At 36.6% G+C, this 14,550-nt stretch overlaps 1 protein-coding gene across 2 annotated transcripts in view; it reads right to left on the bottom strand.

Moving 5' to 3' along the window:
• Window positions 1-3,008: 3,008 nt before the first annotated feature.
• The window catches only part of CLTC (clathrin heavy chain), a 64,937-nt gene continuing 53,395 nt past the window's right edge, over window positions 3,009-14,550 (bottom strand). Inside the window, exons 28-33 of one of the 2 annotated variants that reach the window (XM_039247308.1) lie at window positions 14,327-14,437; window positions 12,978-13,148; window positions 12,211-12,432; window positions 10,942-10,962; window positions 7,209-7,284; window positions 3,009-4,040 (exon numbers count right to left, since the gene is read on the bottom strand). In XM_039247308.1, the coding sequence (XP_039103239.1) occupies window positions 3,916-4,040; window positions 7,209-7,284; window positions 10,942-10,962; window positions 12,211-12,432; window positions 12,978-13,148; window positions 14,327-14,437 (726 nt within the window). In that variant the 3' untranslated portion in view covers window positions 3,009-3,915. The remainder of the gene's footprint in view (window positions 4,041-7,208; window positions 7,285-10,941; window positions 10,963-12,210; window positions 12,433-12,977; window positions 13,149-14,326; window positions 14,438-14,550) is intronic. The other variant, XM_039247309.1, reaches the window with a different exon arrangement.

Below are 14,550 nucleotides of genomic sequence, written 5' to 3' on the forward strand. Positions count from 1 at the left end.
TAACTTCAACATAAGCAGCACAGTAACACTTCAAGGTCTAAGGTCAGTGACTAAAGACTACCGCAGTCAGTCCTAGTTTCTACTATTCAGTCAGTTTTACCGAGTTTACACTGGCATAGGACAGACAGCACAGGAGAAATTGCATCTGTGAATGATGCCACAGTAGCAACTGTTTCTAAATAGAATGTTTATACTAGATTCAAAAGTGATGCAACAGTGTGTAACTTGGGCAAAGAGAACTTAATCCTAAATGCACCATTCTGGTTCAGGTAATTTCTGAGGCTTGCCTCAGAGATTAATGGCTGCAAGTACAAAGACAGTGCATTCCCAACAGGATGGCCTGCCTTGGCTGACTCAAGTTGTAATTTAAGTCATGGCATATCTACTAGGATGAATAGTATACGAACTCTAGTAATTCCAGAAATATATTATGCATATTTCCTAGTTCACCTGTACTTAGTATTTATTTTCTAGGGTGCTTAATCTTAAGAGTTCTCAATGTATACTCTGCAGAGCCCAAAGGGTCTTTAAGATACTTTCAAGGGGTCAAACTATTTTCATAATGCTAAGACGTTATTTTCCTTTTTTGCTGTGTTGACATTTGCACTGATAACACACAAGCAAAGGTGGGTGAAACGGTTGGCACCTTTCACAGATCAAGGCAGGGGCACCCTACCTATACAGAACCACTTCACTGCCCTATAGTCTGACACACACACACGGTTCACTTAGTGTCCTTGATAAAGCACATTAAAAAAAAAATTATTAAATCTAACCCTTCACTATTTGTACTTGTCTTAATATTCTCTGTAACACTGAACACATCTGGTACACCCTGAAGTATGAATGTCGTCTTGAGGGAAAAAAATGTGTGGCTAAGTTGTGAGCTGAACTAGCAGCCTTGGTCATGGAAGATTTTTTACCGGTAAGAACTGACAAATTAGTTATCCAATTAGCCAATCATTTTAAGGAAAGCAACAAACAATATTCAGGAAAACTTCCTTCTACCTCTCCTCCAAGTTTCCTAAAACTTAAGATTTTTCTGATGAGGTCAGTGTTCCTCACAAACAGGATTTTTTAACATATGTGTCAACGTTTAGAAGACCTGTACAACTTAGTGAACAGTTAGTACAACAACCAATGCATGAGGGTACAAATCATGCATGGATAAAAGATCCATTCAAACTAAAGAGGCTAATGGAGTTTAATGTTACAAAAAATTCAGTATTATGGTTTCAGATTCCACATTTCAACTAACTACAAGTATCTGAAAAGGCTATTAAAATACTTTGCAAATTATACATCTTCGTGAGGCTAGACTTTCTTCACATACTTTAAAAATCATAGTAACACTGAATGCAGAAATAGGAGAATCCAGCAGTCCTCTCTGAAGACAAGCTTTGGAGAGACATTAAAAACAGTATAACTCCCATTTTTCTCACTTATTTTGAGAAACAGGGTTAATTCATAATTGTTAACATGAATGAGTTTAATACTTATATTTAAAAAAAATTTGTTTCACAGAAGATTCAAGCAGTGCTACTTGGAGCTCATGTCAGTCTGTTGCTGTTGTACTAAGGTCTATGCTGAAAGTTACCAACAAATACAAGATTTTTTTTGTACAATGGCTATATTTGGATACTAGGGCAAAAAATCATTGAAGGCATGTTTACCTCCTGAGAGGTTTCCCATTACTCTCTCTTGATCTTCTCTCCTGTTTCAGTTACAATTAGAGAATTATAACAGAATTCTTAATACTGTTTTCTGTTTTAAGTTCCTTCTCCTAGACCACCATCCTATTCAGAGTAATATCATGAAAGAGCCCTTAAAATACAGTTTATTACCAATTTGTTCTGCCACTTATGTACAACACTTACTGCCAAGGCTTGAGGTAGGCATTTTGTGATTTAAACATATTCCTGCAAACGATTCTGGAAAACACTTCTGTTAACATACATGAGGGAACACATTCAGAGGTTCAGTTTGCTCAGGATTTGAACCTATGTCACATACTACCTGCCCATTATGGATGGTTTATGTGGCAGCCAGAATCATTGGACACAGCTAAAACAGCTTTTTTGTTGTTTGCTTAGGGTTATAAGAAAACCCTTACTAACTAGATATTAAGTTTAAAGAAAAGAAACAAATTATTCCATTGGAAAAAAACACCACCACCCTTGATTCAAAGTAATATGAAAGGTCCAGAAGAACACATCTTGACTGAAAAGAATTGAGCTCCCAAGGATCACTGCTCTTCTCCCTCTTGATTTTGATTAACGATGAAGAAAGGGAGGCAGAGATACAGCAGAAACATAAGTACAGCCAGATGTTTTCACTATGACAAACCAAAAAAGAAGGATTTTCCAGCTAATACTGTAATTTTAGGATTATAGGGGTGGGATGATTAAAAGTGGGGAAGGGCAGGGGTCCTATGCTTTAAAAACAAACAAACCTGTGCTGCTTATGCTCGTTTGCCTGGTTGGTATGGAGAACTATAGAGCAGTACAAGGCTAGGTTCGGCAGGGGTATTAGATTTAATCCTCTAACTCTTTTGAGGATTAAAAAGTGAAGTGAACTGAAAGTAACATTCTCAGCCATGAACAAAAAGGGTTGAATTCAAACACTGGTTTAAAAAAAAATCAAGTACTCATACTTTGGGGCCCTTAACTATTCATGGTGATGCACAGTTTGTTAACTATATGCTTATATACTTTGATCTCAAGTTGACAGAACATCCATATCTGTTCATTTAAGTGAAATGCTTAGAGAAAAACCCTAAAGTGCCACTTGGTTAAAATGATGGGAGACAAAATGTAGCCCACTACAGTGCCGTTTCTTCAGACCGCTGCATGTACCTTGTTAACCACGGGAACGCACATGATGTAATGCTGTATTTCCAGGTCCCAATCCTCATTCTGCTTCTGCCTCAATACCCAATATGAAACTACCACAACCATGGTTCTTTTGGTTAAAGTTTGAAAGGTATTTAATTAAAACTGCCATTCTAAGTTATTTCCACAGTCCAGTAATTTATTTTAAATTTGAGTAATTTCAAATTCCACAAACAAAACTGAAGAACAGCAATATTTTGTTTGAATTCTCTCTTCTGTACACTCAGTGATCTAAAACACCACAATATCCAACATACACAAACCTCAGGGAAGGGTTAGTAAATACACACAGGTTGGAATCATGGTGCTCTTTGTTCCTGAATGGAATGGTCCCACAGAAAAAGCACAGGATACAGCACAACATAAGGGCACCTGTTACATATGAAGTGAGCAAAAACACACTAGCATTTTCTATATGCATAATGAGGAAACCTGCATAGGTTAGAGGGCCTTTTATGCTCATTTAAAAGTCAGGCAAGTTGTCTGTAATGCATTTTTCAGATAATTTGGAGAGCACTGCAATCCAATGCAGGATGTGCTGCTTAGTGTTGTCTTTGTTGGCATTGACAGTTGTACAAGGTCACATACCAGTATTTTTGCTGTAGCTTTTGAGTAAAAGAGATTTAAATGCATTTTAGACAATACATATAAGCTGTTTACAATACACTAAATTTAAGAGATTCAATATTAGAGTTTTTTTTTTCTTTAAACACTACAGAGTGCAAATCAGGTTCTTCACAACAGATTGAGTATTAAGCAGTTCTTCAAAGAATGAGGGGGAAGAAAAAAAGCCCAAGTGAATAAACATTGAAACTATTCCCCTTTGAAAATAAATTCTAAAATGATGCGGAATGTGAATAAGCTTTTAACACAGGTGATCCGAGTTTATAGTTAGAAACAAAAAGTAGTCCTTCATGAAATAAAGGTTACAAGAACATGTGCCTGTTTTCCCATTATAAACTGAGAAGCGGGTAGAGACGATGTTTCAGTACGAAAATAGGTGACTACAGGATCAGCTTCTGTCTCACATGCTGTACCCAAAGCCAGGCTGTGGCTGCCCATAGGGTGGTGCAGTATAACCATAGCCAAAGGGTGCCTGGGGAGGGACTGCAACACTGGGTCCTGCTGTCAGCATCAACTGGGGCTGACCTAGAGAAGGAAAACAAGAAAGGGCACGGGGTGGGGGAGGGGTGGGACAGGAGGTAGGACAAATTGTTAGCAGTGTAGACCATCACACTCCAATCTCCCCTACTCTACAACATAATCACAACTTAGAATGAGTTTTGTGGTGGTACTTTTGATTGTCACAATTTTGGCATCACACCCACCCTAAGAAGGGTTCTTCCTAAAAAGCCAAAAAACAATTCGGGCCAGAGGACAGAAATGTGACGGTAATCATGTCACTGCATTTCATTGAAAACAATTTGCACAGGCATGCTTGACATGACTGGGCAAGACATCTGTCAATACACTTATCACCACATAGTATTCACACATAAATTATTTGGTGGAAACATGTTAAGCTTTCTTAACTTTTTAATGATGTGTTTTTAACACAAATGAACTTTAATAGTTAGATTTAAATATCTGATTTAAATAATCTAAATGGTAATAAAATGGTAATCTAATGCATATCTAGCAAAGAATCTAGTACTAGTTAAGAGAAAACAAAAAAATAACAAGCCATATTCAAATATGCTTACATATGGATACATCAGAGCATACAATCCGTTTCAAATATTATATTAACACTTGTACTTCATCAAAAAAAAAATTTTAGGGTAGCCTGGGTGGCTCAGTCAGCGAAGTATCTAACTTCAGCTCAGATTTTGTGGTTCATGTGTTCGAGCCCTGCAATTGGGCCCTGCGCTGACAGTGCAAAGCCTGCTTGGGATTCTGTCTCTCCCCTACTTGCATACACATACTCTCTCAAAATAAACAAATAAAAAATTTTATTTTTAAAAAAAAATTTTTTTTTAAATGTTCTATTTATTTCTAGGAGAGAGAGAGAGACAGCGTGAGCAGGGAAGGGTCAGAGAGAGAGGGAGTCACAGACTGAAACAAGCTCCAGGCTCTGAGCTGGCAGTCAGTGCAGAGCCCGACGCGGGGCTCGAACCCACGAACCGTGAGATCATGACCTGAGCGAAAGTCGGACGCTTAACCGACTAAGCCACACCCAGGCGCCCCTCAAATAAAAAATTTTAAACTAAACTCTACCCACAACGGTGGGGCTCAAACTCATGACCCTGAGATCAAGAGCTGCATGTTCTACCCCAACTCAATCAGCCAGGCACCCCAACACTCTTTATGTATTTTAAATAGTAGTTGATCACATACAGAAAATGACCTGTGGAGAACCTGGTTTATTTACAAGGAGAAAACAATGTAATACCTCTATCCACTCCCTTACAAAAGAAGTATTCTTTTTTTTTTTTTTTAAATATTTTTTATTTATTTCTAGGAGAGAGACAGACAGACAGCGTGAGCAGGGGAGGGTCAGAGAGAGAGGGAGTCACAGACTCCGAAAGAGGCTCCAGGCTCTGAGCTGGCAGTCAGCACAGAGCCCGACGCGGGGCTCGAACCCACGAACCGTGAGATCATGACCTAAGCGAAAGTCGGACGCTTAACCGACTAAGCCACCCAGGCGCCCCACAAAAGAAGTATTCTTAATCTCCCACTAGAATGTAAGCCTAGTGCAAAGTTTCTCTCAGATAGGTGACCTCATGTCTCTTTTGTGAACAACTAGAATTTGTTTTGTGAGCAAATTCTTTTTGGAAACCAGTAGTTTATAACAATCACCTTTTGGTATATATATACACAATGGAATACTACATGGCAATGAGAAAGAATGAAATCTGGCCACGTGTAGCAACGTGGATGAACTCGAGGGTGTTACACCAAGTGAAATAAATCAGGCAGAGAAAGACAGATACCGTTATGTTTTCACTCATATGTGGAACAGGAGAAACTTAACAGAGGACCATAGGGGAAGGGAAGGAGAAAAAAATAGTTAAGGAGAGAGAGGGAGACAAACCACAAGAGACTCTTAAATACAGAGAACAAACTGAGGGTTGATGGGGGAGAAGGGAAAATGGGTGATGGGCATGGAGGAGGGCACTTGTTGGGATGAGCGTTGGGTGTTATATGGAAACCAACTTGACAATAAACTATATTTAAAAAATTAAATTAAAAAAAATAAAAATCAACTTTAACTTTGATACTGTAACTTTCAACTGCCTAGAAGGTCTCTCCATTTAAACACCCTGAATGAAAGCCAGCCAAACTCAATAGGTGGTCCCAAAACATTACCCCCATCCTGTTTTTGTTCCTATTTGGTTTCCTGTCTCAAATATGTCAAACATCTTGCTCCCATCTTTTAACCTACTTTAATCATCTTTAATCTACTTTTATCTTCTTCAACTTTATCAAAACTATGCAGTCCTCTAAATTCCCAAAGTCTTTTTTATCTATAATAAAAAAGGAGATAGGGGTGCTTGGGTGGCTAAGTCAATTAAGTGTCTGAATGCTGATCTCAGCTCAGGCCTTGATCCCATGATCATGAGTTCAAGCTCTGTGTTGGGCTCCATGCTGGGTGTAAAGCCTACTTAAAAAAAAAAATAAGTAAATAATTAAAAGGAGACAATGTCATAATATATTTGCATATTATCATTTCTTTTAGCAGGCGGAGATATAATGGTCACAATTTTATGCTTTCTTCCAAAAAACACCTAGTTACAGTTCCATAACACATACTTTTCTAATTCATTGTTCAAATAAATCTGTTCACCAGGAGTGAAATGGGAAAGGTTAAGTAGTTCAGACTTGCACAGAGAAGAAATTAAATTGCCTTATACATATTCACTGAGAGTTTCAAGATCCTATGTCTCTGGAAAGTTCTCAAATGGAACTACTCAGTTCTCTACCCCAGTTAGAACTTAAAGAGAAGGTGTCTGCAAAGCAACATAAAGACAGCCTTGGCATGTTTTCTTACCTTGTACACCTCTGAAAACTGAATTCATCAATACTTCTTAGTAATTTATGAATATGTAATCAGAGAGCAGGGAAGAGGAAAATTTAGGTTATGATCTTAAGTGACTGTTTTTTAAGATTGTCTTTGCATTTAAGACTACCTTAAGTGAATAATATCAGTGTCTGCTTGAAGATTGTTTCCAAGAATGGATAGTAGAATTATTCCTAAACTCTGAGAGCTTTCTGCACTTTAGACACTTAATTGTATTTCTATTTTGAGGTAGAGTCCTTAAAAATGAAACATCTGTCTACTACTTTTCTGTGGGTTTAGAGAGAGAGAGAGATTACCATAAACAATAGGTTGCGTCTCTGTAGCTTGTTCTTCTTCTTTTCTCAGGGATTCTGAAGCATCTAATTTATCCACCTGGAGAAAAACAGGTAATGTTACTTAGCACCTCAAAAGTATTATAAACCTAGGTTTATGGCAGAAAGTGGAAAAGCCTTAGTATGTTAAATTTTGTCAAAATAAAACGGACTAGAAAGAATGTTCTCAGGCCCCTTCAAATTCAATAGCAATGTTCACAGTTCAGTCAAGGTGATTTTTAGCACTGTCATTATAAACCCTCAGGAAGGAGGGATTTATAAATGCCATAAAAGCGCACGCCAGGTAAAACTGGGCATGCTAGGATGCAGCCAGCCTGAGGGAGGGAGATAACAAGAAGGAACCACTTTTTCAAATGAAGTTTAAACTCTTATCAAAGGTAATAATAATGAACTCATGACCAAATAAGACTTCCCTCCCCAAAGGAAATGATATTCAAAAAAGTAAAATGAGTTAATGATTGGACAAGTACTCATTTAGAATAAGCTATCTTTTGCCAATTGTGCACAGCTTCTGCTGATAATTGTTACAGGTGCGGACTGAAATTTAAGACACAAAATGGCTCCATATTACATCTTTTTAGATAAAGACAGGCTGCATGTTTTAATGCTCTATTTTCTAAGAAGTAGAAATAGTAGGAATGCCTAATTTTTGCCACATCTTTGAGAAAGAATATTTTTTGCTTTTAATTAAGCCAAAGACATAAATGGCTATTACATGTTAGCTTCTCTAAATAAAAGTGGATAGTATCAGACAGAACTAATATAGGAGTCCAAATCTTTAAAAAAAAAAAAAAGAAAGGTAAAAAAAAAAGGGGGGGGGAGCTGGAATACAAAGGTCCCTCCATAAGCTAGTTGTGTGACCCTGGAAAACCACTCTACTGATCCTCAAATTTCCTTGTGTTTAATACAATGACGGTTGAATAAGATACGCTGGAAAATTTGTTCTAGGACTAACATCATCTGGTACTATAATTCTGTAAAGAACTGGTGAGTCAGGATATTAGGACAATGGACTTACGGGATGTCTGCTATACAACTTTCACCTGCCTTTTAAACTCTGTTGTCTTTTAAACTACTTTTAAAAAGTTGGTATTTCAACCAAAGCCTTATTATAGTCAGTCTATTACAGTAGAAGTAAAACTCAAACTTCAAATTTTGACATGATCAAAATGCACTGAAATGGGGGTCAGAATACAGGAAAACCTTTTAATGAATGTTCACAACATGTTCCTCAAAAAGGTAAATAGTGGAAAAATCACTCACAAAAAAAGACATGCAGACTTCAGTGAAAAACTATAAAGACTGGGTCCTACAAAGGTTAAAACAGTCCTAACTTTCTATTTGAAAGTATGTTTGAGTCTTCACATAAGTTATTAAGGTCAGGACAGTATTTTATATATTTTAAATTGTCCCATATTAAATATTATATATATCTAATATAATGTAAGTCTAATCCATTCTAGTTCATCAAGGAATAATTTGAGAAATGTAAAGCTGAGGTAGACTCTAGATACTTTCAGATAAAACGCAGTTTTTCTACACTAGGAAAATGGGTTGGTTTGCTTTTATGGTTTTCCTATTTTTATAGTCTAAGTGTTCATGTATTACAAAGTATCCCAATATCAAATTAAAAACTACTATGGAGTAGAAGTTCCATGAGAGATACCCAATGTTTGGCATTCAGATGTAAATATTATTACAGCTGTATACTTTAAAGCACAGTGTGCTTGTGCCATCAAGGGTCAGATGGGGTTTTGCTAACTAAACAGTATCCAAGAGTGAGTTAAAAAGGTCATACAAAAAATACCTGGATGAGTGTACATAACTTCCAAGTTATTAGAAGAAAAATGAAACACCAACCAAAAAACCCACCACTGCACAATACATTTCCAAACTTTCAAGGACAAGAATCTAAAGTGAACACGTGTTTAAACATTAATGTCAGAGGTGAAATTGAGTCAGATGTTGAAGAAAGAAGTCCTGTTACAGAAGTACACTGAAAACTTCGAAGAAGAGCTAGTAGTATTGCAATGCCCACGTATGGACATAGGCAGGTTGGGCAGAGGGCAAAAAAAAAGAAAAAAAGACCTCTGAAGAGCATCAAACTAAGCAAAAAATGATTTTTCTATAATATGGGACAGCCTCTGGCACAGCAACATCCAATTTTTGTTTCCACTGACCCAATTTAGACTGCTCAAAAAAGAAAAGCAGAGAAGGCTTTTATGAACACAAGCTTTTGTTAAGAGCTGTAACAAAAGTTTCTGATCCTTGGATAAAAAAAAAAATTACAGGTAAAGCGTGTCACTAAGATCAGTTCCATCTGTACTATTAAAAATTCACTACAATGTAAAAGGCTTTTCCACAAAGACTGCAATATGCTGCAGAGGAAAAGTTAACATGCAGTCAGTTATTTTGGTGTATGTGTGCATGAAAAAAAGGCAAAAGTACTGAAGCAAGAAGTGAGATCTGAAGATGACTGTTGCTATACAGGCTCTCAAGAAACACACACAGCCCACAGCAATGCTTTAAGAGTTTCAAAAGTAGTATGATGTAATTGCAATGACTGTTGTACATGCTTGATTTAACAATGCATAACACTGCAGTTCAATTACCTGTTTTTCACACACACGCTTTCTAACTGCCTTGCTTACTAGCTGCTGAAGGGCCTCACACACAATGCATTTTACTCAGGTTTGCCCTAAGTTCCAATGGTGATTCCAGTTTGGTTCAACATAATTCCAAGGCATTGTCCCCCACCCAAATTCTTTTCAATTTGTTTCAACCCTCCTTTATCTTCCCACCCTTTCATTACAACAATTTGATAACGGACGTACGTTTGTTTCATTTATACTGGGATGGAGACAAGCCAATGAAGGAAGCAGCAACCAAAAGGTGCCTAAATTTGACCTTGGACAAGCCAACAGATGAATAAAAGCAAATTTTAGGTATTTTCAGAGATGTGCCTTATTACAGGAAGAAGTTAATATTGCTTCGTTATATAGAGAAATATTCCGTGTTGCTTAGCAACAATTATAGCAAGCTACTCTCATGATTAAAAAAGTTTTGATTCCTCTTAAAAACGGACTAGCACCATAAGAACTGGACACCTGGAGAAACATGAGGAAAGTCTCTTCGGAAGCAGCTAGTATCTCTTGTATCTACTTTCAGCAAAAAATTAGTAAGAATCAAGAGATCAGAAACTGGATCACAGTCCTTCAATACCAAAAAAAAAAAAACCCCAAAAAGCCTTTTAGGGCATATATATACATATATAAATTCAACAACTGTCAGGCAAGCTTACAAAATAAAACCAGAGGCTGCTTAAATTTATTCAGAGTATTAAGAAAATCCTATTATGGTCCAGATACCCTGACAGGGAAGAGAAATTTCCTGAAACTTTGGAATTAATATGGAAACTCACCATGCTCAGTTTTTAATAATACATTTAAGAGAGACTGTGAACCAACTACTGATTAGCCTCCTGCCCTTCCTAAAGCCTATTAGCCGATTAGTAGCAAACATCTACTAATGTCCTACAGCTCTATTATAGTTATGTTTCAAGGGACTTGCAGAGGCTTTAGTGAAAATTTATTGGGGGTAAAAAGCAGCAGCAGCGTAGAAAAGGAAGGAAAAAAATCATGCAAATTCCTTAGACTTAGTCCTCCAGACTTAAAGATGGAAAAGAATCAACTTTCACCTTTTCCTTTATTGCATCAACCTGCAAAGGAATTCAGAAGGTGCAGCTTAGAAAAAAATCAAATTCCATATTGAGCATAAAAAGGTAGAATCAGCAACAAAGGTTCAGGGGAGAAACATCTAACCACTAAAAAAGGCATGAGAAAAGTGAAAATAAAGGGCATACTGGAAGCAAAATTTAGAACCTTTTTTTTAAACTTCAGAGCTTATTGCAGAAGAATTTATGCTAGAGTCAGTGTGAAAGAAAGCAGCATAATCACTAGAAAAACTTACAGCATTTTGGTTAACAGCAGCTTAGAGCCAGGTCTCCTAAGTTGGCATTATGCATACAAAAAGAACCTATTCTCATCTATGGCTAATATAAAGGCAACTGTTTTCTTACACTCGACTTCCAAGCAGTTTTTATACCAAAAAAAGTTAATTCTTAAAAAATTATAACTGGACATAATGATATCTACTAGATGGCAGCCTAAGGAAATATTCATACTGGGGGCTGTTAGTAGTGCTTTGTTTTTCCCCTTTACTCAGGCATGCTGAAGAGATCAGATGTGAAACTCTGAATTTAATAAGCTTGTTTTGCTTCGACAAATGGATCCTTTAGGACCATTTTTAAATGTTCTACAGTAAAGAGCTAGTAACTGTTGAGGGTTGAGTGAGTAAAAAATATTATGACATCAAAAAGGGACACGAAGAGGAGTAGGTGAATTTTATAAAATGATTATAACCAGCTTGTTTAATGCACTTTTAGGTAATATGTTAATTGTTAACCTCCTAGGATTTTTTAAAATTAAGGGTTAAACTATCAAAATATTGAGAAAACTAACAGGATATTTACAACAAAGATTTTGCTTCCCCAAAAGAAACAGGCATACATATTAAAGTCAAGAAGCAACCAAATAAAAGGGAATCTATACTACTAAGTTATGGACATCTAAGTCACAAGAATGGACTTAAGAAAGATGTTATTTTGGAAAAAAAAAATTTTTTTTTATCAGATGTTTAAAAACAAACATATAATATAGAAGTAATACTATTCACCCTCAGAAATACATGGAGGGTAAACATATTGAAATGTTATGTTTGAGTTCCCTTTTCTATTCATTGTCATTTGTCAGACATTAAACATTTCTGGAGAACAAAAATTTCATGACAACCAAATGATTTACTTCTACTAGAAAAAAAAAATTTGAAAAAAATAAATAAATCTGCAAATGGACTTTTACACGTCCTCTAGATAAGTGGTTCTGAATACACCCAGAGACGCCATTACCTTTGTCAAGTATTCCTTCATGACCTGGATGAAATAGGGCATGGCAAAATCCATGATATTGTGCCTCCATGCAGTTTCAAGGACAACATCTGGCCTTAAAAGATCGTAACAGGTGAAAAGACAAGCTCCAAAGCACTCTCTTTTTTCTTCTTGCAAAAACCACTGTAGGAGTTCTTCAGCCAACTCAGTATCTTTAGATTCAGAGGCATACTGCATTGCATCCTATTCAAAAGAAAGGATGATGGTCAAACATTAAACTCAAATATACTAAACTGGCAAACCAGTTATACAATGTGTGTGTGTGTGTGTGAAATCCCAGTTATATCATTTAAATTTAGAGTTGTTGAAAGAAAAGAAAAAAATAGGGTAAACATTCTTTTTTTTTTTTAAACAGAGAGAGGTTTGACAGAAGACAATCACTAGAATCAAGAAATTGACTTAATTACCACTTCCCTCAAATGGGAGCTTAAAGACAATTCTCACATTTGCAAGGCTAATACTTGCATAGACCATATTCACTTCTCTTTTAATTTCTTCTAAGTTTGTTTATTTTAAGAAAGAGCAAGTACAACCAAGTGGGGGAGGGGCAAAAAGAGAGGGGCTCAAACTCACAGTCAGAACATCACCTAAGCTGAAACCCAGAGTTGGAGACTTAACCAACTAAGTCTCCAAGGTGCCCCTGTCATCACTTCTAATACACCATTATAGGGTTAAGACAGGTCATCTAGTACTTGACCTAACAGACCCACCCCCACCAACTTTCCCACCTTGTACAGGCTATCTTTCTTGCACAGCTCTACACTCTGTTTCCAGCGGTTGTTGCCTTTGAAGAGATAAGCAGCAATTCTTCTGAACTCAATGAGTTCATGTTTTTCCAAACGCTGAGCAAGTGAGATATTGTCAAAGTTGTCATAAGCATCTATTGATGTTCGCAGAGCCTTAAAAATAAAAAAGCCATCCAATGCCAAATCAGTTTCATTTAAGTTTAAAATTTGTTCCATGATTCTTGATCAAGGAGTCATTACTGTATATGACTGACTGCATATAATATAATCATTATGTTGTATAGATCAAAATACAGAATACAGCTTTGTCAATGAGCATTATAATACGACAGCATTTAAACATCAAACCAGAAGTTGTAAGCTGAATAAGTATCGAGGTTCTTCAATCTGACTGTATAACAATAAAGTCCTCAAGGGTACTATAAAATTTCTACAATTTTCTCCACAGTTTTCAGTATAAAAACTTTGAACAGTTATGAAAATGGGAGGATTTGTAATTGGGAAGATAAGATTTTACGCTTCACAGAAACTTCTGATACAACCTGACACGGTATTTAGTCATACAACTCAGCATGGGATCTGAACCCATCGTATGTTGATAACAAGAGAAAGAAAAAAGGCAATTGGCTTAACCTTAACTCTAATTTGTTTTTGCGAAATTCTTCACAAAGGAAAGTTTATTAAAAGACAGATACTAATATGCTATAGAGCAAGAAAAGCAGTGAATAAATACACTTAATACCCAGTTTTACAGACTAGTTAAAAAATCAATTTAATTTTCTTTTTTAACATTTATTTGTTTTTGAGACAGAGAGAGACAGAGCACGAGCTGGGGGAGGGGCAGAGAGAGAGGGAGACACAGAATCTGAAACAAACTCCAGGCTCTGAGCCGTGAGCACAGACCGTGACGCGGGGCTTGAACGCACGGACTGCGAGATCATGACCTGAGCCGAAGTCGGCCGCTTAACTGACTGAGCCACCCACGCGCCCCAAAAATTAAAGACTTTTTGAACCTTACCCACAGTCAAGATATTTAGGGATGAAGTAACCATAACATTTTTTCTAAAGCATTAACCAAGATTTAAAGCAAAATTCTTGGCACAAACTTGGCACTTAAAATTTTGTCAGATTTATCGATCCTAAAAACACCACTAAATTTAGATCCTAAGCATACAAGTACCTAGTGTTTAGAAATCTAAGGGATAATGGGCTTTTTCCATTGGGTTCCTCCTTTCCGTTTGGAGGGATTTGGGTTTTTCCCTCCAAAACATATCAACAACCCAATTATAACCTGAATTTTGAGAATGTATGCAAGAACTGAAAAGTTTCACCTGATAATCTTCTTCGGTAATGAAGAGGTTGTTCAGTGACTCATTCACAGATTTGTTGTTGTGGTTTTGAACTGAACGCAAATATGGTTTCACCAGTGGCAGCTGTTTAACCTTTAAAATAAAGAGTGTTTTACAAACATAATAAATCCTTAAAGTTCCATACACAAAAGTTACCCATGTATGTCTTAGTTTCTGACTATAAGGTTCTGAAGTTTTTAAAATTA

The sequence above is a fragment of the Hyaena hyaena genome, unplaced genomic scaffold (assembly GCF_003009895.1).
Source record: "Hyaena hyaena isolate Hyena2069 unplaced genomic scaffold, ASM300989v1 scaffold_298, whole genome shotgun sequence".
In the NCBI taxonomy this organism is placed as follows: domain Eukaryota; kingdom Metazoa; phylum Chordata; class Mammalia; order Carnivora; family Hyaenidae; genus Hyaena; species Hyaena hyaena.